Source organism: Microcebus murinus, chromosome 10 (genome assembly GCF_040939455.1).
Source record: "Microcebus murinus isolate Inina chromosome 10, M.murinus_Inina_mat1.0, whole genome shotgun sequence".
Lineage (NCBI taxonomy): Eukaryota > Metazoa > Chordata > Mammalia > Primates > Cheirogaleidae > Microcebus > Microcebus murinus.
The window spans coordinates 34,838,842-34,862,663 of record NC_134113.1 but is presented as its reverse complement, the minus strand read 5'-3'; the positions used below and the strand labels follow the sequence as shown (position 1 = coordinate 34,862,663).

At 34.9% G+C, this 23,822-nt stretch overlaps 1 protein-coding gene across 2 annotated transcripts in view; it reads left to right on the top strand.

The window, feature by feature from the left end:
- The window catches only part of TMTC2 (transmembrane O-mannosyltransferase targeting cadherins 2), a 378,826-nt gene that overhangs the window by 180,566 nt on the left and 174,438 nt on the right, over window positions 1-23,822 (top strand). For both annotated transcript variants that reach the window (XM_012749530.3, XM_012749528.3), the window contains one exon: window positions 5,924-6,752. In XM_012749530.3, coding sequence (XP_012604984.1) covers window positions 5,924-6,752 — 829 coding nt within the window. The remainder of the gene's footprint in view (window positions 1-5,923; window positions 6,753-23,822) is intronic.

The following is a 23,822-nucleotide window of genomic DNA, read 5'->3' as shown; positions in this document are numbered from 1 at the left end:
ATTTCAGGTGATTTGGTGTTTTATGAATTTCACATTATTCATTAAGTTATATCTATGTTCTTTTATTCATTAATGTGTCAAAAGGGGAGAGATAAAGTTGTCAACCATGAACCTTATATTATTGACTGATTTCCATTTTATGTTTTTCTATGGCTGGCAGTTTCAGAACCCCCCCCCTAAAAATTTTATAATTAAAATATATTTTTATCAAAAAATGGATATTAGAGCTGATTTGCCATTTTATGATAAACTTTAAAGAAATTAACATATTTGAACTTTAAGAAAAATTAGACTTTGGTAAAGCAGATCCTTATCATTTTGTGTGAACAAATAGGTGAATTAAAACATGAAAAAATCCTGCCTTTTCACTAAATAGCATGACGTGTCTGATGGGAATTTTTTGTTTGTGAGGATGCAGCACATGTTCCATTTATGTTTCCACTTTTATGATGAAGTTTAGTAAGAAAAATGTTTCCACAGAATGTATGCTATTACTTTTACATGCACTTTTTATGGAGAGAGAGAGGGATAGAAAACATGGTATTCTGTATGTAGTGACAACAAAGTTATTTAAAATGGTGCCTTGGAGTTGAGTGCAATATTGTTGACTTTTTTTTTGGGGGGGGGGGACAGTGTCTCCCTGTGTTGACCAGTGAGGGCTTGAACTCCTGCTTGGGTCTCCTAAGTAGCTGGGAATACAGGTACTCACCACTGTACCCAGCCAATAATATTTATTGGCTTTATGAGCCTTCCTAGGGTGTGTTAGTTTTTACCATAACAATACTTAAAATGTGTGGGAGAAAAATAGGTAGAAACTGCCTTAAAAGTCGGAGGGTCAGAGTTAATCATTTATTTTAATTCCCACAAATGTCAGCCTCTATGTTACCCTCTGGAGATCCAGAGATGTCATTTATTCTAGCTTAGCCCTAAAAGTTTTTTGATATTATTGTAATTTTGTGTCCCAACTGGTGTGCATTTTGTTTTTATAATTTCTTGTTAATTTAAGGGATTTTCTATCAAAATTAAGGATCACAAAATAATTATCAATAGACTATATTAGGATACGGAAAAAAAACTAATGTCATAATAGCTGCTATAAATAGTAAAGAAATGTATAGGAACCTAACACATCACATAGCTATGTACCCATAACCAGAGTTTAGATTTGTTAAAATATTATTATATAAATATATATGCATATGTATTATATGCATATATATAATATGCATATATAAACATAAATCTATATATAATACACATGGTTTATTTATTTTATTTGCCATATGGATCCAGATCAGATGGTTACAGCATGGTGTATTTCCATGTTTCCTATTGAAATTTGTAGTTATTTCCTTTTCCTCTTATAAACAATGCTTCATTAGATATCCTTGTACTTAGATCTAAGAGGTTTTGTAAAGTATATGTACAGAAGGACATACTGCCAAATAAATCAAAGGTGATACAATTAATTTTTATGTGTACTTACAAATTTTCCTCAATTTATATTTTCAAAATAATGTGTGTGCCCATTTCAACATAATACAGTGATGTTACATCCAATTATCTTTAATTTTTTTATTTTGATTTACTTGAAATCTATTCATTTCACTTTAATAACTAATGAGATCGAACATCTTTAGATGTTTGTCTTCGAATTTACTGTGTATATTTTTAATCCCTTTTTTCTATTGAGTTTGCCTTTTGTGGTCCATATTACTTTTTTTCCCTAAAATTCTGTAACAAATTCTATCTTCTGCATGTTGCAACAAAACTTGAAATTTCAACCTTGAATTCTGCTTATTTTAAGTATCTCAGCTCCGTTGTAGCCTGTCTCTGGCCTGTTAGTAACCACAGCTGCACATCACTGCCTGAGCTCCGGCTCATACCTCCCCACCCTTCGGAAAAATTGTCTTCACCAGGAGGTGAGCAGCAGGCCAGCAAAGCTTCATCTGTATTTACAGCTGCTCCCCACCGCTGGCATCACCGCCTGAGGTCCATGTCCCTTGCACCTTTTGTGGAAAAATTGTCTTCCATGAAACTGGTCCCCAGTTTCCAAAAAGGTTGGGGACCACTGGTTTAAGGCACTATAACTCTTTTCTTCCCAAAATGTTTTTCTGGACAGAGTGGTACAAAAATGTGAATCCCCCTCAAGAAACTAGCATCTCTTATCTTATGACTAGTGTATTGATCCAGTGTGTAGAACAATGCCTGCCAGATACAGCAACCTTAATGATGTGTTGAATGAAATGATCATGTTTTTGCTACTAAATTGCAATCCTTTTCTGATGCTCCCTGTTAAAGATTATTCTCAGGTAGTGTTTAAATTTCCCACATTTTAGAGTGTCATCTTCCTTGGATTTTTGCTAGTTTTAGCGTTTATGTCTTTGGTAGCCACTCATTGGAGCGTTCATGCCTTACCTAGGCTGCACCTCAGAAATACCAATGTTGGATAAATTTGATAAACCAAGGGAAAGACACAGAAATGTTAAGGCTAATTATATGGTCACTTGGCCCCTTGTCCTAGCTCAGTAAGAATTTGCTAATTTGATTTAATCCGTAAACCAGAACACAAGGACTAAATTAGAAATTAAAATCTTTTTCAAACTTTGTTTTTTCCTCCCTTGTTTTTGAGGCCATCTCCATAGGAACAGTGAATGGGATTAGGAGAGAGATTTGGTTTTATCAAAATCCCATTTTTATAATAGTTGATAATTTTTAACAAAGTTCTATGAGAAAGCATTAAGGACACTTAAATTGCAATTTCAAACCTAGGTTTTTACTTGAGTCATAATAAATCACAAGGCATTAGAAACTCTTACACTTTAAACATTTCAATATCAACTTTACCTATTGGTTCAATTTCCATTTAATAGAGTCACTTATTTAGCCCTTACAGACCTCACCATTAAGTTAGAGTGAATGTAAGAGTGCATCTTACTTCAGAACTTTGGTATTGCTTGATTTTAGTTATGTCAGTTGTTTAAATGAGAGACTATCTGAAAATGCTTTTAAAATATGAAGTACTACATAAATAAATGTTGACATTTTGCCCTTTTATTTTTGTCATTTTTTTCAGTACTTGGGTTTCACATATTTATATTCTTTCAGTATTATGCAATGATTTTGCTCAGATTTGTAATCTCAATATTTGGTTTATATAGTTATTAAGATTTATTAAATTATTAATGATACTTTGTTAAGAATTAATAAACGAATGAGGTGTTTGTGCCTTATTATGCCATTTCTATTTTTAGAAATAAAACAGAATTATGTCATTGTCAAGGCTGACTACTTCTGTAGTTTCACGACTAGCACAGAAACCTGACCACATTTCCCTCCTTCAGGTAGCTCTCTTCCCCGGCAGCTTCTCTTCTTGCCTGGTTATAGCTGTTTTTGGAAGGCTTTCTCTCTTCCTCCCCACCTCCCCAGTCACGGTCACCATAGGACATTGTAACACAATGGTCTTGGTCACACTTTAAGAATGGGCTTTTGGTATAAATTCAAGATTCGGTTGTTTTTAAGATCAGTATTCTTTATCCATGATATCTTGTCTCATTTATCTTTGTCAAATGGTGTGTTTCTCCCCTGTTAATCTAAGAGTATTCAATTATATGATTGGATCAAGTTACTACAAGGTTTTAGGCATGGTTTTGTGTTTTATTTATTTTCCTAGAATCAAACTTTACAGTTTTTGCTGGATAGAATTCCAGAAGAACAATGGAATGGCTTGAAAAAGTTAATCTTAGATGACAATGAGGCTTTAAACTATCTTGTTTTGCCAGTTAACAGTTAAAGATTGGTGAGGCTGAACACGATACTACTCTCCTTACCATTAAAAATTCCATACATCATTACATGAATTAATCTTGAGCAAAAGTCTGGCACAGATGTTTTAAGAAACAGTGAGGCAGTTAATGCTGTGAATTTAGCATTAGTGTGATCTGATATTAATGAACAGTTCTACCTCTTACATTTTCCATAATTTCTGTCTGGTTGCTGTTTCCACCTGGCTTCTTTTCATTTTCCTGATTCTGAATTTTTTACTTTTAATCACCTATCTTTTTATACTCAGAATTACACATTTTTAAACTAAAATAAATTTCTAAATACTTTTGAAATATATAAATGGGCATATCACCAAAAAGTGTGTGGAAGGGAAGCCTTCAGTGAATTACTTTTTGTTCTGTTAGAGGAAAAAACTTCAAAGACTTAAAGGTAAGATTACATCAATGGGTTTAAAAATTTGGGAATAATGTAATCTGTAATAAGGACCAGGTCACCAGTGAGGCCATTACTGTGGATATGTCACTGTTGAAATTTGGGACTAGTGATGGCAGAAGAGATGGAGAGAAATGGACAGATTGGGGATATATTTTGAAGTGGAAATTTAGAAAACTTGGTATTGGATGAAATGTGGGGGGAAGGAAAGAGATTCTGAAGAAGAAACTGGTTACATAGTATTACCAATTTCTGAGGATGAGTGACTGAAGCCGGTGCTGTTTTACTTAGTTTGGGGAAGGTATGAGTCTACAGTTCTGTTGGGGGCATTTTGAGTTTGAGATACCAAAATGAATATACCCAATAGGCAATTAAATGACGATGGAAGTGAAGGATTAAATGACTCTGGAGATGAAGGGAAGTGAAAGAAGGTGAAGGTAGAGTTATTAGCATAGAGTAATGTTGAAAACCATGAATCTTGCTAAGATCATTAGGTTGAGCGTGGAGATTGGAGGAAAGGATCCCTGAGCCACAGTGCTGTGGCTTCCAGCAGTTAAAGTTGGGGTGGATGAAGAGTTTGAGGAAGAGTGCTGTGTGGCAGTTTTATGCAATACATACAGACCATTTTAATAGAAGTTGTGCATGCTTAAGATATATCGAGCTTTGGGGATTGTTTTTTAAGCTAAATGTTTGTCATATGTTTTGTAAGACTCTAAGCAGCATTCTGCGTGTCACTGAGTAAGACAGTTTTTTAGTGTGCCAGAATGTTTGCACTAAGAGATTGCATCACCAGTGAACCATGAATGCTGGAGTATGGTGCCCATCCTTTCTGTCCCGCCACTGCCTCTTCAGGATTTAGATTGTTAAATGTCACTAAGTTCTTGCTCAGCTTGAAGGAGTTTGCCAGAAAATTCTCATTAACACGGATGCCCTTCGGCCTTCCTCTCATAATTTTTTGTCTTTGTCTTGAAATGTTAGTTCATTGCTAAAGTCATTTTATTTTTAAAAGTTGTCATCAACATGAAAAATCTGGGATTCATGAGGTGTGTTATTAAATGTTGGATGTTACTGATGTCAGTGACAGCTTGGGGCCGCAGGTGAAAGCCTGGTTTATAAATTCTGCAAGGACAGAATGCTTCAAGACAACGAAATGGGGACTGGCTTAGACCATAGCTAAATGCTTTTACTACTTTAATGCTGAGCAAAGAGTACTGTCATATCACATATATATATATATATATATTTTTTTTTTTGCCATGACTGCATTTTGCTTTTCTTCAAAATCTAAACTATAAAATTAAAGAAGACAGTTATCAGGTGCCTACAATATCTTATGCAGAGTGCAAAGTTTTTACACTGTGGTCCTATTTTGACCTGACACCAGTTCCAAGAGGGAAATACATCAAACCCAGTTTGTAGGGGTCAAGAAATTAAATGTCTGGTTATCAGTAATTTAGAGAGGAAAAGTAAGATACTCATTGGAAGTTACCTAAAAAGTCAGATTACACATTCAATTGTTTTGAAGTTAAACTTTCTCTAAGCATGTTTAAAAGGAGATGGAAACAAAGTCATGTTTTTCAAGCACCATGCTGTGTTTTTACTTATCCATTTAAAAAATGCATTTCATCTCTAAATGTTAAGTGAAATGTTCCCATGCTATGTTGATAATGATCTTAATTTCTCCCCCCTTCTCTTTTGGTTTCAGAGGAAGAACTTGTCTCTTTTTCTCAGCATTAGTTTGTTAACTTTCTGGGGGACCTCCCTTTTGGGTGCCCGGTTATACTGGATGGGAAACAAACCACCAAGCTTTTCCAACTCTGACAACCCAGCTGCTGATTCAGATAGCCTCCTTGCCCGCACCCTCACCTTCTTCTACTTGCCAACCAAGAACCTCTGGCTGTTGCTATGCCCAGATACACTCAGTTTTGATTGGTCGATGGATGCCGTGCCTCTGCTCAAAACAATTTGTGATTGGAGAAACCTACACACTGTGGCCTTCTATACTGGACTCCTCCTCCTTGCCTACTACGGTTTGAAGAGCCCAAACATAGAAAGAGAATGCAATGGGAAAGCTGTAACAAATGGCAAGCAGAATGCAAATGGACATAGCTGCCTTTCAGATGTGGAGTACCGGAACTCAGAGATTAAGCCCAGCTTTGCATCCAAAGTAGAAAATGGCATTAAAAATGATGTATCACAGAGAACGCAACTTCCTTCTACTGAGAACATTGTTATTCTGTCTTTATCTTTGTTAGTAATACCCTTTGTTCCTGCCACGAACTTGTTTTTCTATGTTGGCTTTGTAATCGCAGAGCGAGTATTATATATTCCTAGTATGGGCTTCTGCCTCCTGATTACAGTGGGTGCCAGAGCCCTTTATGTCAAAGTCCAAAAGCGGTTTCTCAAGACCTTGATTTTTTATGCTACAGCAACATTAATTGTTTTCTATGGACTCAAGACTGCAATCAGGAATGGAGACTGGCAGAATGAGGAAATGCTGTATAGGTCAGGGATAAAAGTAAATCCAGCTAAAGGTAATATTTTATTTTATGCTTTTGCTTGGGCAGTTTATACTCTCAGCCTTTATATATATATCTCTCTTTGCTTCTTGCCTTAAGATACAGTATTGAGGAAGAGGTCCTTTCATGCAGTACCCATATCTTTCATTCTTTTTTACATTTTTTAAAAAGAGATATGCAGTACAACCAATTTAGAGACATATCCAGCATTCTATAGGGAAATATTTTCCTGTATTTCTAACTATGTTTGTCCAGAAGAACTAGAGCTCCTGTTGTGTAAAAATACTATTATAAGAGTTTAGGATAAGGCTTGGTATGTACATTTTAAAATTCTGATCCAGACATCTCTTTCATCATGTAATAAATAAGAGCCAAGTTATCCTATCTAAGTAAATTTACCTCTTCTGTTTTCTAAGCATCACCTGAGGAAGTATCACAAGACTTACATTGACATCTTTAAAATTTTGGAAATACAACTACCTCTGGTTTTTGGAATTATGTCTCTAGATGTCAGTGTGTGCACATGCAGGTGTGAGCACCCTTAGCTTTGCAGAGGATAAATAAAATGATGTTGCCAGGCAGTTAGACCCTCTTATTTAAGAGTTCTTATTTAAGGGAAAAAAAACGTTTTATAACACAATGAGAACATTGATTATACTTTTCATTATTGCTTTTGATTTAGAAAATTATCTTAGCAAATCACACAATCGATAGCTAGAGTATAGAAAGTAGTTTCCTTTAAAACAGAAGTGAACACTCAAAAGCTATTATGGTGGATTGCTTTGATTTAGGCAATTAAATGTAATGAAACCTAGAGAACAATTGGATAAAAATAAGTGTACATTTTTTAGTGCAGAAATACATAGTGTAAATAATGACCGATACTTCTTTATAAGCCATTTGTAAGTATTATTTAAATTATGATTGCTTGTGTAGTATTTGAACTAGGGTTTTTCTGCTCTTTTCAACACAATTCTGTACCAGGATTCAAATATTGAAGGTGCAAAACTGTTCCAAATGTATGAAAATGACCTGATACATATATATCTCTCCAAAGATCTAGATAGCCTAGAAGTAACTTTGGCATCTTTATCTGATTAGCACAAATTAAGTTAAGAATTCAAGTCAAGAGTAAGCAACTGTACATTTCTTTCAGCCAAGGAACTAATTGTTGGTACTTATAATGCTTAATAGATCGCAGGGATTTTAATGGGAAGTTGCAGCACTAAAGTTGAGCTACTGCATACCATGTAATTCCTCAATTCTCTATGAAAAATCATTACCATGTGGCTTTTTTAGGTAGTGAGTACTGCACAGTTTTATCGAATGCCTGAATAGGAATCTTGCTCTAAAAATTGTTATAATTAGTTTTTACAGAATGCTTTTCAGCTAGTTTTTCTTCACTAGCAAACATAAGTATGTAGAACAAGGCTATGTTGCCAATTTATTTTCCTGCTGTTTAAAAGAGATATTTGGTAAGGAATTAAAACAAAAATCCCCAGCATATTAGTCTGCATCATAGTGTTCTGAGGATTTATTAAATTTATTGGTTAAGTTTCAAGCTGAACTACTGTTACAAGAAGTTGAGATAATAGTGGCTTAAATAAGATGAAAGCTTTATTCTTTCACGTAACAATCTGAGTATGTGCAGACCAGAGCTGATAAGATGGCGCCATGGATTTTCAAGATCCATGTGTCTTCTCTTTTGTTCCCTTGCCATCTCCATGGTGTCACCCCGTCCATATGGTCCAAGATGGCTCATTATCACATCAGCACTTCAGCTGACAGGAAGAGGGGGAGAAAGGGCAAATGATGGGTGTACCCATTTTCTGTAACAGCATATCACAGAAATTGCACGCACCCGTGTGTGCTCACAGACCGTCAGCCACACCTAGCTACAGGGAAGGCTGGGAAAGGTTATCTTCATTCTGAAAAGACAAGTACTCAGCCAAATTTTATTATAGTGGAAAAAGAGAAGGCATATACTCAGAAAAGAAGGTATAAGTAGGAGACTCTGTCCCATCGGTGAAAGCATTTTGTAAACTCTTCGGCATTCTTCAGCATTAACCACTATTATTGCTGACAGTTATGATTCTGAATAAGATATTTTGATGACATGGTTAAAATATTTTTCTTCATTCATCCATTCACTTAATAAAACAATTCTTAAACACTTCCTTACTTTCCAACATATTTCCATGTCTTCTTACTAACAATACTTGAGAAGTGCTGTGGTATTTAGGCACTCCAAAATATTGCTAGTTAAATGAATGTATGACTGACCAGTATTATGATGAGTCCTTTGAGACATCAAAAAAATGAATTTCTGAAACCTACCGCTCCACCCATGCCCCAGCCAACTGCTTTACTTGCAGCCTTTACCATCTCAGTTGATGGTGTCTCCATTTTTCCAGCAGCTCTGGCCGACAAACTTGAAGTCATCCCTGCCCACCTCTCTTCTTTTCACACCCTACATCCATTTCATTAGCAAGTCTTCTTCACTCTGTGGTCAAAAACATAGAGCCTTGACCACTTTTTATCACAACCACTGTTACCGCCACGGACCAAAACTCCGCCATCTTTCATCTGGAATATTATTAAAAGACTCTTACTGGTCTCTCTGCTTCTATTTCTTTGCCTTTTAGCAGTCTTGTACTTGTTTGTTTCTAGTCAACCATGATACATTGGGTAATAAGAACTGAAGTAAATGGGCGTTAGTATGAGGTTTTATGTTAATTCTGCAAAGAGTTAGATTGTATTTAATGTTTGCTATATAGCCATGAGTTTCAGAGATGTCAATTTCTGCTGGTTATCTCTGTTTTTGTCTTCCCTGTTGTCTTTGGGCTTTCCTAAGGATTCAGATAGAATTTATTTTGCTTCTCTTTCAGCTGTAATCCACTATTATAAGATGTGGGGAAGGGAAAATGTTCTATTAATTTATGACTAAATCTTAGCCTCTCTGGGCTATGATCTTCACAAATGTTTCTTAGCTTTCCTTGTGTCCCAGGTGGCTAGAAGGGGCTGGAGTGAGAGGAATATGCTTCCCCAAGGCTCTGGGACAAGGCCTTGGGAAGGTCTTTGCTTTAGAGAGTCAGTAGGCCTTTGCTATGGAGAATGCTCTGGGTATGTTTCCTAAGGCTTATTCTTTCCTCTCCCGCCTGCCAGGGCCAGAGGAGCATCTTTCTTGGCTCTTCCCAGTGAGAAGCTGCTGGGGTCCCTGAAGGCAAAACCCACAATAGTAGGGAGGGGTGCCCTAAGACATCCACGCTCAAAAGTCTCTCACTCTCAAGCTAGTCCATGCTAGGCCTCCAGCAACTTGTCAAAATTACCAGTTAATTGCTGCTAATAGTTTCTGTCTCTGGCAGCTTCTGCTTCAGGTAAGCTTACCTCTGCTGCGACTCTGGATGTGCCTGTCTCTCCAGATTTCAGGTTGGTGGTTGGCCCTGTGACCACACTTCACTGAGGCTTCCGAGACAAGTTATTGATTTTCAGTCTGTTTAGCTGTTTCGTGTTGTAAGGACGGGAGTGACAACTTCCAAGCTCTTTAATGTCTGAGCTCAAACCCTGCTTCTGTTTTTATATCCTTTGAGTCTCTGCTTAACCAGAAGCCCTAGTGACCCCTTTTGAAACAGAAGTCACAGCACAGCCTTCTACTGCCCCCAGTCTTCCTCTGTCTCTAGTTTTCTCAAGGTTGAAAGCACACAATCATGGATAAGACCCTAAATATCCATCAGCCTTTCCTTATCTAACTTGACTCCAGCCCTTCTGGCCTCTTCGACGTGCCTTCTATATGCCAGGTGAGCTCCTGCTCCAAGGCTGTTGCCCTTGTCATTGCTTGTTCCTAGAATGTGTCCTCCCAGATACACTCACTGAGGTCTCCCTCACTTCCTTTAGGTCTCTGGTCCAATACTGCAATATTAACCCTTTGCACTCACTTGCTTTTTTCTCGATTCCTTTATTCTACTTGGGATTTAACTTTTTAAATACCCCAGATTTTACAAAGTGCGGCAGTAGAATTAAAAAAAAACTGGAGTTTCTTTTCATACAAACTTATTTATTTGGATTTTTTAATATTTCAAGTTACTGATATATTTTAATATCAGTAAAGATATTTTAATTTTAAGAGTAATTTTAATATCTATAATTTTTGCTAACCGTGTCGAGTCGCACTCGACATCTGAATGCAAAGGGTTAAGATGCTTTATGCAAAACTGACTATCCTGTTTAAAAACCCACTCCTCTGCCTTATCAGGCATTCTTTATCCTCTTTTCATGCTTTATTTTTCTCATAGTATCTCTCACTATTTGATATGCTATATTTATGTGCTTATTGTCTGAATGTATTATCAGCATACACTAAAATGTACAGTGGAAGAAGGCAGGGATTGTTGCATTTTTTTAAATGCCACATGTGTAGCAATGAGGACAATGCCTGGTGGAATGAAGGCATTCAGTAATGAATACATTGAATAATAGATATTATAATCAGTGTTTCCCCTTAAGGAGTTTCTCCTTAAGGATTGAGTGCACATGCATGAAATAAGGCAAAAGTATGAAATATTACGCTGTTGCTGTACCAGGTACTGAGGGATGTTTCATAATAAGGAAAATAGAATTGAGAGTGAAGTTTGTTTTGGAATTCCTTGACTGCTGTCTGTGACATATGCTTCCATTTTGATACATGACAAAACTCTTTCAATCCAGGTTCCTTATTTTTTTTTTCCTATTCATAACATGCTAATAATAATTCTGGCTACAGTTACTTCCTTAGCAATTATGAGACTGGCAGTAATCTTCCTTAAGGCAGGTTTTTCTTAGTCTATTATGTTACTTGAGCCTAAGCAAAAGATTAGAAACTCTTTAAAGCCAGTCTTTCATAAGGTTTTCTGAGATTACAGATGGAGTTAGATTTTTTTTCCTTCCTTTGAAAGCCTTTCCAAATTTTGGAGTACTTCAGTCTACGATGTGCTTTAATGGAATATGATTTTAAGCCTCATGAAGCGTTATACATTAAAACTGCTGCCTTCGGTAATGGGTCTTGTAGACAGCTGCCAGTCATTAACTGATTGGATGCAAATGATGATGAGTAAAGCCTGTCATAGGGACTGTGCTGCTAATTTATGGTTTAAATTTGGATGGTGGAGAAATGATAGCTGATTTGGACTATGTAAACCACAAGTCCTGTCTCATTATGTTGTTGATAATGTCAGGAAAATACTAGATAGAGTTGATTACTGTAGTTTGCTGATTTCACAATGACTCTTTGCATTTTTGTGCTTAGGAAAGAGGAAATTTTCTCTGACTGCCTTAATGAGCAAGCCGCATTATATTTCAAAGGATTTCCCCCACTTTTAAAACAACATATTTTATTAAGCCATATTGATTAGTATTTGCTTGAAGAAAGCATTTCTTGATTAATTATAAAGCAGTTAAATGTATGATCACACCTTTTGTTGGCCTCTGGCCTCCTCTAAATCCCCATGAGTCTTTAGTTCCTGTAGAATTTGGCACCATTGATCTCTGCTACTATGGCTTTCAAGAGAGTATGCAATTTTTACTATCTTTCTCTTATTTCCCATAGCTTGCTTGTTTATGGCTTTGCCCCCTCCCTAACTTGATGCATTCTTCAAGGTTCTGTCCCAAAGCTGCCTTTATTTTTCCTTTTCTATACTATCTAGAACATTGCTTGGTATATAATAGGGGGTCCATAAATGTGTCATTGCATTTCTAAGTTATGTTCTCCATGATCTCACATCTGTGAGAAACTTACCCACCTAGGTGAGCTGCCAGTCTCTCATACTCATCACCTTTCTTCCCTAAAAACACCCCCTTGCAAACTTTCATATTAGGGTCATAATCACAGACTAACAAAATTATTAAAATTAACCAGATCAGTGAGCATGTAAACATAAAGAATGATAACATATATATGGCAGCATATCTGTTGGCTAAAAGGCATTTAAAAGTTAAGTTATCAATTTTAAAATCAAATGACTTCTGAGAATGTTTGGTTTATTAACTGTCATTTGGCTTAATGAAACATGTGACTGTGGTTTTTAATTGCTTGAAAGCAATTAAACAGTTAACAAAGAGGGTTAATATGAAGAAAATTTAACAAGGTTTTTAAATGCCGGTTTCTAACATAAATATGTAAAATGATAGATATTAAAGATATAAATGATGTATATATTTGGAATTCCCAAGGTGGTTATCTAAGCATTCCACATTCATCATCATCCATGAAAATGACAAATATTACCTGTTTCGATATAGAAAAACAGACACAACTGTTGTTTCAGCTCTCTATTATTTGGCAACTTTTCTTCCTTCCTGGATTGCTGTAAAATTGATAGTTCTATTTCAATTTTACATGGCATCAAATTTCAAGAAACAAGAATGTTGAGGGAATACCATTTTATTTAGAAAACAACTAAAAATTTAAGTGAGATCTAAACCTTTAAGCTGTGTGAAAATGGACTAATTTATTTTGAATTTTATGGTGTAAGCTTTGTTTACCTATAATTGAACATCCTCTTTAACTATGGTTAGTTGTAGTTAACCAGTTAGCTTTGGAATTGTGTAATAAATTCTATTATATTTCTTCAATAATCTGTAAAGCCACTTCTAAGGTAAGATAAAAATTTTTCAAAAGAGGTTCAGATTTTTATAAAACACAAAGCGTATGAGTTAAGATGAGGAACCACTGTGGTATTTTGTGGTATAGTATAAAACTGACTGGCTTGAGTTAAGAAGCTATAAAATAGGTTTTCATTTTAAAAAAGACTTTATAGGAGAAAGCTAGCTAAAAGCACTAATAAAGGCTGATTGAGAAGTAAATAGGAAGTTAAATTAGGCTTCCATAGGGTAAAGAAATTTTGTCTTCTCAGTCCATCTCTTTTCTATTGAATAGAGAAAAGACAAAAATTAATGGAGCTGACAAGAATAAGATGAAAATGTCTCATTGGTTGAACTACACTAAAATATTTTAGAAAGCAAATTTGCCAAATTGTTAAATTAAGGCCCTTTTCAAAATATTCTTGAAGAAATAAAATATGATTGCTTTTCCATTGGAATGGAGTAGTCATAGAAATTCAAATGCCTTTAAGAATGAAGTAGCACATATTTTTTTTGTTGTCCAGCTGTAATGACTACAAATATAGTTTTTCATGAAAAAAAAACTCCAAACCACAATAGATTCTATCAAAGCCCAAACCCTGGTTCATCATAGTTTGGCGGATAACAACATGTGCAGGGTGAACACCACCTTCAAAGCTTGTTTATCTTTCTGGATTCCTGCGTTCATGCAGTTTTTAGACTTCAGGATTGCCCTTAGTTTCCTACCAATTAATGCATTTATTTAAAAATATTTTTTTTTATCTAGCAATTTTATGAGTATGTACAAGGAGGGATTCTTTGGGCATAGAGTTTTGCCATACTACAAGGAAAAGGGACCTAAGAAATGTCTTCAAATCTGACATCAATTAATGAATGATTAGCTATGTTAAGTTATGTTTGAGAATAGAGTTTGAGCATAGCTGCTATTTTTGAAAATTTTAATTTCTTTCAGCAAAAGAGAAACAAGCCCTTTAAATAAGCTACAAAGTGTGTAAGAGCACTATCATGTGCAAAATCAAATTATAGGTGTTTGACCCTTATAAAGCACAGAGGGTATAATGTTCATTTCTTGCTGTAATATAAATATAATTGCTGATAATGTCACAGAACAGATTATCAAGACAAACACAGCACGTCTTTTAGTTTTAGTTTTATTACATACTTGTCCCTATTACTGGTGATCATAGATTTAAAAGAAAATTCCAGATAAGTCTGAAGGGATTATGGAAAAATGTGAGATGTTCAAGTTATAATTATTGAAAAGGGGGTTGATGTAGGGGAATGTTTATAACTCTGAAACAAAGTGTGAGCCCCATTTTTATTTTTCTGTATGTGAGTGTTAGAAATCTCATCATTTTACTTTTGCTTATCAGTGCTAAATTTATTTGTAATTTTAAAAATAGGAACATTACCATCCAAGGGATCTCGGATGAACATACATGTTATGTACTTCATAAAAATAATGATCACATGTATTAAAGGTTCTTATTTTCAGAAATGATGATGATGTTTAAGTAAGAAACCATACTCAGACTTGTTTGAATAGTAGAGGGAAACAAATTAGCAAAAACAAATCTTGAGGGCAGAACTATGTTAGAGGCTTTATTATGTCTTGTATTTAAGAATGCCAACTCCCAGTTATACTAGCTGCTACTCTGAACATTCCGTCAGTTATCTTAAACAGCATAATTCAGTTCCTTTGTGTAAAACTCCATAAGATATTACATTAAAATATCAGAATTATTATCTTATTTGGAAACATTGTGGGCATACGTTTTAATTATGAACAATTTCCCTCTAGAAATTTTAAGTGTAGAAAGAAGAAACTGTTAGAAATATAATTATATCAGGTGAGAGTCAAGTTTTGACAAGGAACAGTTTACTGAGGTATAAAAGCACAATGTTTTCTTAATTTGCCTGGAATGGTAGAAGAAACGATAGTCTTGTAAGTTTGGGGCTCGGTGTATTGGAACTCAGAAGTTGTATTATAAAGAAATGTGATATTTCTTTCTGCTCTTCTTTCCTTCTCTTTCCTTGGGATAAGACAGGAAATTCCTCAAACTCGTGTGTCATGAGACTACCTGCAAAAGCCCATAAGGTCTAAGAGATTTTGTGATGCTTTCTGTTTTACTTTATCAATTAAGTTAATGTCGTTGAGCTTTACAAATATGTTTTGGTAGTTTGCAATATTGGTGTTGACTACCTCCTGTCTCTACTTCCTCTGTTTTTGAATAATCTGAATATTTTCCGAGGATGCCTTCAAGTTACATGTTCACTATAATTGTTAAGATTGAATGGTATTGTTCATATTCATGTCAATACTGAAAATAATTTTAAGGTAGAAGTGAATTCCTGTGCTTGTGTAATGAAAACATTAGCATGTCAATTACTGATATTGTACAAAAGTTTATTCTGCATTCATTTCCAATAACGATGTATTTTAAATTTTGCAATTGAAATTCTTTTTTTTATTTCAGGATATTATGGGGGTACAAACATTTTGGTTACATGTTATGACTTTGCCACGCCCAAATTATGCCATAATTTGCCATAACCAAATTATGATTAGAGGCGTGCCCTTTCCCCCTTACAAGGCTCACCACATTCATTAGTTGTTAGTTTACCCACCCTAAAACCCCAATCCCTGAAAAACATTACTACCGTGTGAGCACCTTGGTGTTTGGCTCACATAACATATTTACTAACTTACTGCTAATAAGAAGTAGAAAAGTTAGGTAACTTGAGTGTACCCAAATCTAACTGGTAACAGGACTAGTACTAAAACTTAGGTTTTAGACATTTTGTTTTATGTTTCTACATCAAAGTTTCTTTAGTGACACAAAGTAGGAAACTAACCTGGGGGCTGTTAGGTGGCAGGAAGCCACTCAAATGATGAGAGGACCCACTGTGAAATAAAGTAGATGAAACTGGATTATAAAAGAACAAAGGGAATTTAGGGAAAAAATGGATTCTCCTTGCTCCCCCAGGAGTTGGTTAGAAATCAAAATACTGTGTAGTTTGTCTAAGAACTCTCAGGCTTTCTAAGGGCTTTTTGTCTTTCAGACCTGAGCCAAACTTAAATGATCCCACTTGTGATAGAAGCAAACTGTAAAGGCTTTTTTGGGACAATTCTATTCTTGATATGAGCTCAGAGGCAACTCAAATACTCTTTGAGAGTTTAACACCAATCTATAGGTACTAATTGGATGACTTCATGGACTGTGAGATCAGCTATACATCAGGAATTTCAAAAAAGCCTTTACTCATTTGGTATGGCTGTTATATAAATTGGGTAGATATTTATGGCATTCTGATGTATGTATTCACCAAGTGTTTATTATATTTCAACAGTGTGATTGGAAAAAAGTGTGTGTTGATATGATTCATGGAGAGCCTCAAGTCTTGGTGTTCCCAAATTCTTCCGCTTTGGTCAGTCATTGTATTTAAAAATGCAATTATTTTAACTGTCTTAACATAAATAGTACTGTGGGTCATTGATCGGAAACTTCACAGAGAGCACATTGCAATTAGAAACACAGGGCAGGTAAGGTTTGATGGAGAAGCCATGGGAAAAACTTCTGCCTAGATAAGAATTTAATGGACGGAGGCAAGTGCAGGTAAAATTTAACATCAAGTACTGTGTGTGGCATTTGCAGCAGACGTGGGCCGTGGATATTGGAGTGGCTCGTAGTCAAAGTCAGGAATATGGTAGAGATTACAGATGACAAAATGCTGAGGAACAACCCTAGATGTATTAAAGCAAAACAAACACAGACACTGGATTCTACACGAGGATACTACAATATGCATGTAGATGTCATGGTGACTAACAGTGCTGTCAAGACTAACAGTGTTAATATCTTACTGAGATACCAAATTTGGTCTTTTCATTTTTAATACTTTTTTTCTTTATTAGTATAAATTTTGTTTCCGGTCTACCTGAATTGACCAAAAGTAAGGAAATAAGAAAATTAACTGGATATTTTCTGATTCCTGTAATTAGAATGTATTAAGCACAAATTATTCAGTTTCTTTTGCAGCTCATCTGGCATAGATAACCGGCAAGATTACAATTTTTACGTCTTTTTGGGAGTAACGTTCTCATTTCAAACAAGTAAATAAAAATTGAACATAGCAAATAAACACCACATGTACTCACCAGCAAATTGGTATTAACAGATCAACACCTAAGTGGACATATAGGAATAACATTTATCTGGTGTCGGGCAGTTTGTGGGAAGGGGATGGGTATATGTATATACATAGAGTGCGAAGCGCACCAACTGGGGGATGGACATGCTTGAAACTCTGACTCGAGAGGAGAGGGGGGACAAGGGCAATATATGTAACATTTGTACCCCTATAATATGCTGGAAAAAAATTAAAAAGCATCTTGAAAAACAAAAATATTAAAATCACACTCTGTCCTGTAAAACAAATGAGGATATTAAGCATTCAATAAATATTTGCCCATTTGAAAAAAAAAATTGAACAAAGCAAAATTTAGGATTTATCTCCTTATTTAGTACAGTTAAATGGTTCAGTTTGGGCAGATCTTTAACATAGAACTCAAGATTTTTATATAGAGACTAAAGATATAAGTTCTAAGGCAAAAAAGCTCAGAGAAAGCAAGAAACAAAGATGCAGTCCTTATCATGTTTGGTGGCTGTGTTCAATGTATGAGTGAAATGAAAATGCAATATGATAACCCAAAGAACATATAGGCTTGAATGTTGAGTAGCTAAGAGTTAAATATTAAGAGATTCATTTATTATTTTACCAATTTTTCAAAGAGAAAATTATTAAAACTTTATAATGAATGATGTAATTTCTTCAAATTACTAATAGAATCTTGAAAAACAGATAAAATCTCTTTTATTTTTTTGAAATGTATCAGAGATATGAAATTGCAGAGATGTGAAATCCTGAAATTTATCAGGGGTATGAAATTAGAGTAAACTTGAATTTAACTTCTATAAACTTAGGACTATTATATATTTGAGGAATCTGAAAAATTTTGAAGGTATTTATGACTGCAATCATTTAGCATTTTTTAGAGGGATGTCTCAGTTGATTTTCTCTTTAGAATGATGTCAGAAAGATGGGGATATTTAACTGTTCTTCTCTCAAAGAACACAATACAAACCATGGCAGATAATGGACTAATTTTGGACTAAGTACAAGAGATCCTTTCGTTGTGAACTGAGATCAAGTTTCTTAGTAAATAAATACCTTTTAGATGTAGTTGAACATCAGTGTGAAGAGCTCTTGAGCTATTTCAAGGGCTAAGAGTTATTCCTACTTCTTCTTGATTTTTTTTTAGAAAAGAATAATTTGTTTTTCTTCTCAAATATAAAATGATTTCACAGATCAGATTTTCTAGTGCTTATCCAGTGATTTTTAGAAGTGTCTATTTGCTTCCCTTAATATAATCGTCATATATACTTACTCTAAGGAAATAGGTCATGTACTTACTAAACAATGCTTATCCAATTTCCGTCACTTGTAAGACAACTTCAGGACACTAAGATTTTTCATAAATGTATCTAAGTTCTCAACATCTTGAGCAGCACCTATTAGTTAATACAGGTAGGGTATGTTCAGTTTCCAATATGTTAACAGGAAAATGTGACATTTAAAATTATGTTCCCAAAGAAATGTGAAATACAATATATTTTTTGGCATTGATTTTTTTTCCTAGTCTGAAAAGTATATTATGAAATATGGGTACCTGATAGTTTTCTTTATTAATGCTTTTTTAAAAATTATTTTTGCCCAGCAGTTCTGAAATGATGACTCACTTGAATAATTTTATCTTATTTTCATATTAAACTCCAGTTCCTAAGTTAAATACGTATGCAAAACATTGAGAACTACAATATGTTATTATGTGTATTCAAACTCAGTTTTAACAGGGTGAGATAGTCTTACTTTTCACTACATTTAGATGCCTGAGAACAATCCCAACCTCCCTTGTCATTAACTCTGCTATTTAGGGTAGCTAAGCCTCAGTTTTCTCATTAGGAAAATGGGGATAATAATACTGTGTACCTGCAAGGTTTTTAATAGGTTAAATGAGTTTAGGACACTATCAGGCATATAGTAATATTTAGATAAAGTAAGCACTGTTGTTTTTATTTTTAAAAGTTTCTTTTTCACCTCTTCTCCCTTTTCCTTTTCTTTTGTTCCACATAGGCATGAGATGGGGCAGAAGTCCCTTCCTACTCTCAGATTGGAATGATTTCTTATGAAATTCAGTTTGTATAACAGGAATGAAATGAGTACTCTGAAGAGTCAGAAACTCTATTGGGAAAACTTTTAAAAATTACATTGAGATCTTAGAACAAACTAATTGCCTTTTTTGAACTTCAAATAAATAAACGCCTTGTATCATCTCCAGAGTTTAAAGTGTGAATTGAGTTTATTTGTACATACTCTCTATTAAAATACAAACTTTAAAACATGGATAACTGTTATTTAGGCTTCATCACAATTTCTTGGAAGAACTCTGTGTATTTTATTTCAGTAAAACTGTATTTTAAAAGTCATTATGTGAAATAAATACATCAATAAAATGTATAAGATTAAAAACATAAAAAAATTTAAATATTAATGGAAATACCAGATTTTTAAGTTCTAGTGGTCCAAAGTTTAAGTACCAAAGTGAAAATTTGAAGATAATTCCAAACATCTGTTTTGAATTGTTTTACTACAAGAAAGTTTAGTGAATAGCTAACTCATTCCTTAAGTAGGATATAGCATAACTATATCTCTATTTTAGAGGATGGCATGTGACTTTAATTTTCTTTTTTCCCCTTTTCTTTCTTCTCCTCCCTTTCCTTCTCCTTCTCTCCCCTCAACTCTAGCTGTAGAGGGTTAGATTTGTAAGATTCCTTGGCTCATGGCCAGTTTTCAGGTTGATTCCTGCAAGTTTTGTCTTTTATTCGTGTATGTTTATTCCCTTTAATCTCTGTTCCTGACTTCATTTTCCCTGCGTGATATAGACAACAGTTCTAACGTATTTGCTTTGTATCTTTAGATTTATAATATACATTTGTTAAAAAAAATAGTGATATTTTAGGTGTGATATTTTATCTGACATTTTTCACTGTTATGACACAATTCAGCATTTTGATTCTTTAGGTTTTTATGGTCCATTCATGTTACATACAGTATTTACATGTTATTTATTGGTCCTGACTGCTACATAAGAATCTAAAGTGTATTTTCCACATTGTACTCTGATGATGGGCATATTGATTACTTATCACTATCAACTAACACTAAGACACTTGAATTAAAAACCCTCTTAACATGTTTTCTTAGGTGAGAATTTCTCTGGAGTGGGATTGCCAGACAGGGCTTATCTTTGACTTAGTTACATTTGTTGATTTGACTGGTACTGTCAGATGGCATGACAATATCTGCCCCAGGCCACACTGCCACCAACAGTCAACAGGATCCTTCTCCCACATTCCCACCAGTACTTGGCTTTATCCATTTTTAAAATTTTTGCCAGTCTGGGTATAATATATTTCTCATTGTTACAATTTGCATTTTGGGGACTTTCAAAGAAATTTGAATGTTAGTGTAATGCTTGGTATTTATTTTGATTTTCCTTTTTGTAAATTTTTGTTCATGTCCTTTTGCCCATTTTCCTCCCTGTTGGATTCTTTATCTTTACCTTGTTGCTTTGTAGGAGTTGCTTTTATTTTCTAAGTATAGTCCCTTCTGTTGAGATGTTTGAAATATCTTTTCCTGATATATCATATGTTTTTAACTTTGTCTATATTGTCCTTCATTAAAAGTCCTTCCTTTTGAGATACTCAAATCCATCAATTTTTTACCTTTTGTATTATATTTGGGGATCTTTTAAGAAGTCGTTTTCCATTCTGCAAAGATATTCTATGTATTCTTCTGTTAGCTTTATTGTCTCACATTTAACTTTTAAAATTATCCAATGTTGGCCGGGCGCGGTGGCTCACACCTGTAATCCTAGCACTTTGGGAGGCCAAGGCAGGCGGATTGCTCAAGGTCAGGAGTTCGAAACCAGCCTGAGCGAGACCCCGTCTCTACCAAAAATAGAAACAAATTAATTGACCAACTAAAAATATATATAGAAAAAATTAGCCGGGCATGGTGGCGCATGCCTGTAGTCCCAGCTACTCGGGAGGCTGAGGCAGTAGGATCTCTGAGCCCCGGAGATTGAGGTTGCTGTGAGCCAGGCTGATGCCACGGCACTCACTCAAGCCTGGGCAACAAAGTGAGACTCTGTCTCAAAAAAAAAAAAAAAAAAAAAAAATTATCCAATGTTTACCTTTGTATTTGGTAAATATGTTATAAAAATCATTTCTTTTATATCATATTAAAATATAGTTTTTTAGTACCTTAATAAATGATGCTAAAATATTGATTGAAATTACATAGAGTTTATAGACTAATTTGGGGAGAATTGACATATTTATAATATTAAATTATGCTATCACAAGCCTTGGAATATTCCTCCATTTCTTTTAGGTTTTGTTTGGTTACTTTCAAGTAGTTTGACCAGGAAGGTTTAAACATTGACATAATGTAAAAAAGTTGAATTGGTTAATATAAAATTTTTTAAGTAGTAGAAAAAGATTAACCAATAGAATCAGCTATAAAAGAAGTATGGCAGCTCTTTGAAAACCTAAACTGTATTTTGATAAACACAGCATTGAGGAACAATTATTTAAGAAAGACAGGATTCTGAGAAAGAATTGCTCTCATATTTGGGTATGATAAAATCTTCTATCGATGCCTTTCAGCCAAAAACCACAAGGGGCACACCTGGAGTAAAAGAAGTCGGTGTAATTACTCCCTTGCATTGAGAGAGAACACTACACCCTGGAGAACTCTGGGGTATCTCACTGTATGTCCGATTACAGGATTTTGACACTGTGTGATTTGGAAGAAAGTCTAAGGGTCTCCTCTAGGTTGGATGCTGAGACAATTCTATGATTGGATAAAAAAAAATCATTCATTTAGCAAGAGAGGATATTTGATATTTTGTGGATTATTTAGACAAAATCATGAAGTGATCTTTCTTTGTTTCATTGTATCATGGTCTCAGAATAACCTTGTCCAAAGCTGGCATTCTTTAAGATTGTGTGCATATAATAGGAGAACAAAGTGGCCTGGTGGTGAGTATCGGATTAGTTACAGATATCAAGGGCTGATCTCTTCACCTCTCTGTTTCTCTTTCTTACTTCTTTTCTCATCCTTAAGCAGTTTAAACTTTATTTTTAAAAGATATGCCTAATTAGGCGATTTTTTAAAAAACTTTTCCCAGGCACCTAGGGAAATGACTTAATCATAAGGGTATGAGACGTTTTCATTTGGACAGAAAGCAAGAAACTTAGTTTCACATTATAACTTTACCACAGTTAATCTTATTGATGATTTTTAATTTCTAAGTTGTTTTCTCACTTTGAAACAGCCATCTGCCCTGCTGCCCAGCCATCCTGTTGGAAACCACTTTAATCTTGCCCCCTGGACTACTGTGGTTATCTTTCCTACTGATTTCCCTGTTGTTCATTTTGTTCCCTTGCAGTGAGGACCTCCTCCACAGAGGAGTGTAGACTGATCTTTTGAAAATGTGTCAAATCACAAAAATCCCTTGCTGAATATTTTCCCCTAAACACTGCAAATCAGATTACCCCTGGAATTCTTATGGTGGCCTGTCAGACCCTATCTGATAGAACCCCTGCTTATCTCTGTGACATCATCTTGGCTTTCATTTCACAGTCATTCACCTGGCTGGCCTTTTTGTTCCTGGGGAAACATCAAGTTCATTCTTGACTTAGATCCTTTGCTCTAATGATTTCCCTTACCTGAAAGGACCAATCTTTGCCAGATTGCCTTCTTATCCTTTAGTTCTTAGAGAGCCTACCTATTTTCCTGTTTCTGTGACAGCCCTATCTAAATTAGCCTCATACATATCACTTTACCTTGTCTTAGGTTCTTTGTTTAACATTTCTTCCTCCTTCAAACATAAGCTCCATGTGGGCGGGAGTTTGACTATTTTGGTCAGTACTGAGTGTCAGCCTCTAATATAAAGGTTCCAGTACAAAGTATAAGTAAGTGTTTAGTGTCTATCCAATGAATGAACTGTGAATGAATAAATGAACAAACAGCTAAATGAGTGAACATATATTTTAGATATGGCTGCAGGCATACCTCATTTTACTGAACTTGGCTTTATTGTACTTCTTAGATATTGTGTGTATGTGTGTGTGTTTTTTTTTGTTTTTTTTTTTTTTTACAAATTGTGGGTTTGTGGCAACCGTGCATCAAGTTGGTGCTATTTTTCCAAAACCCTGTACTCACTTAGTGTCTCTGTGTCACCTTTTGGGAATTGTAAAAATATTTCAAACTTTTTCATTATTATATCTGTTACGGAGATCAGTGGTCTTTGGTATTACTACTGTGGCTACCTCCACATGA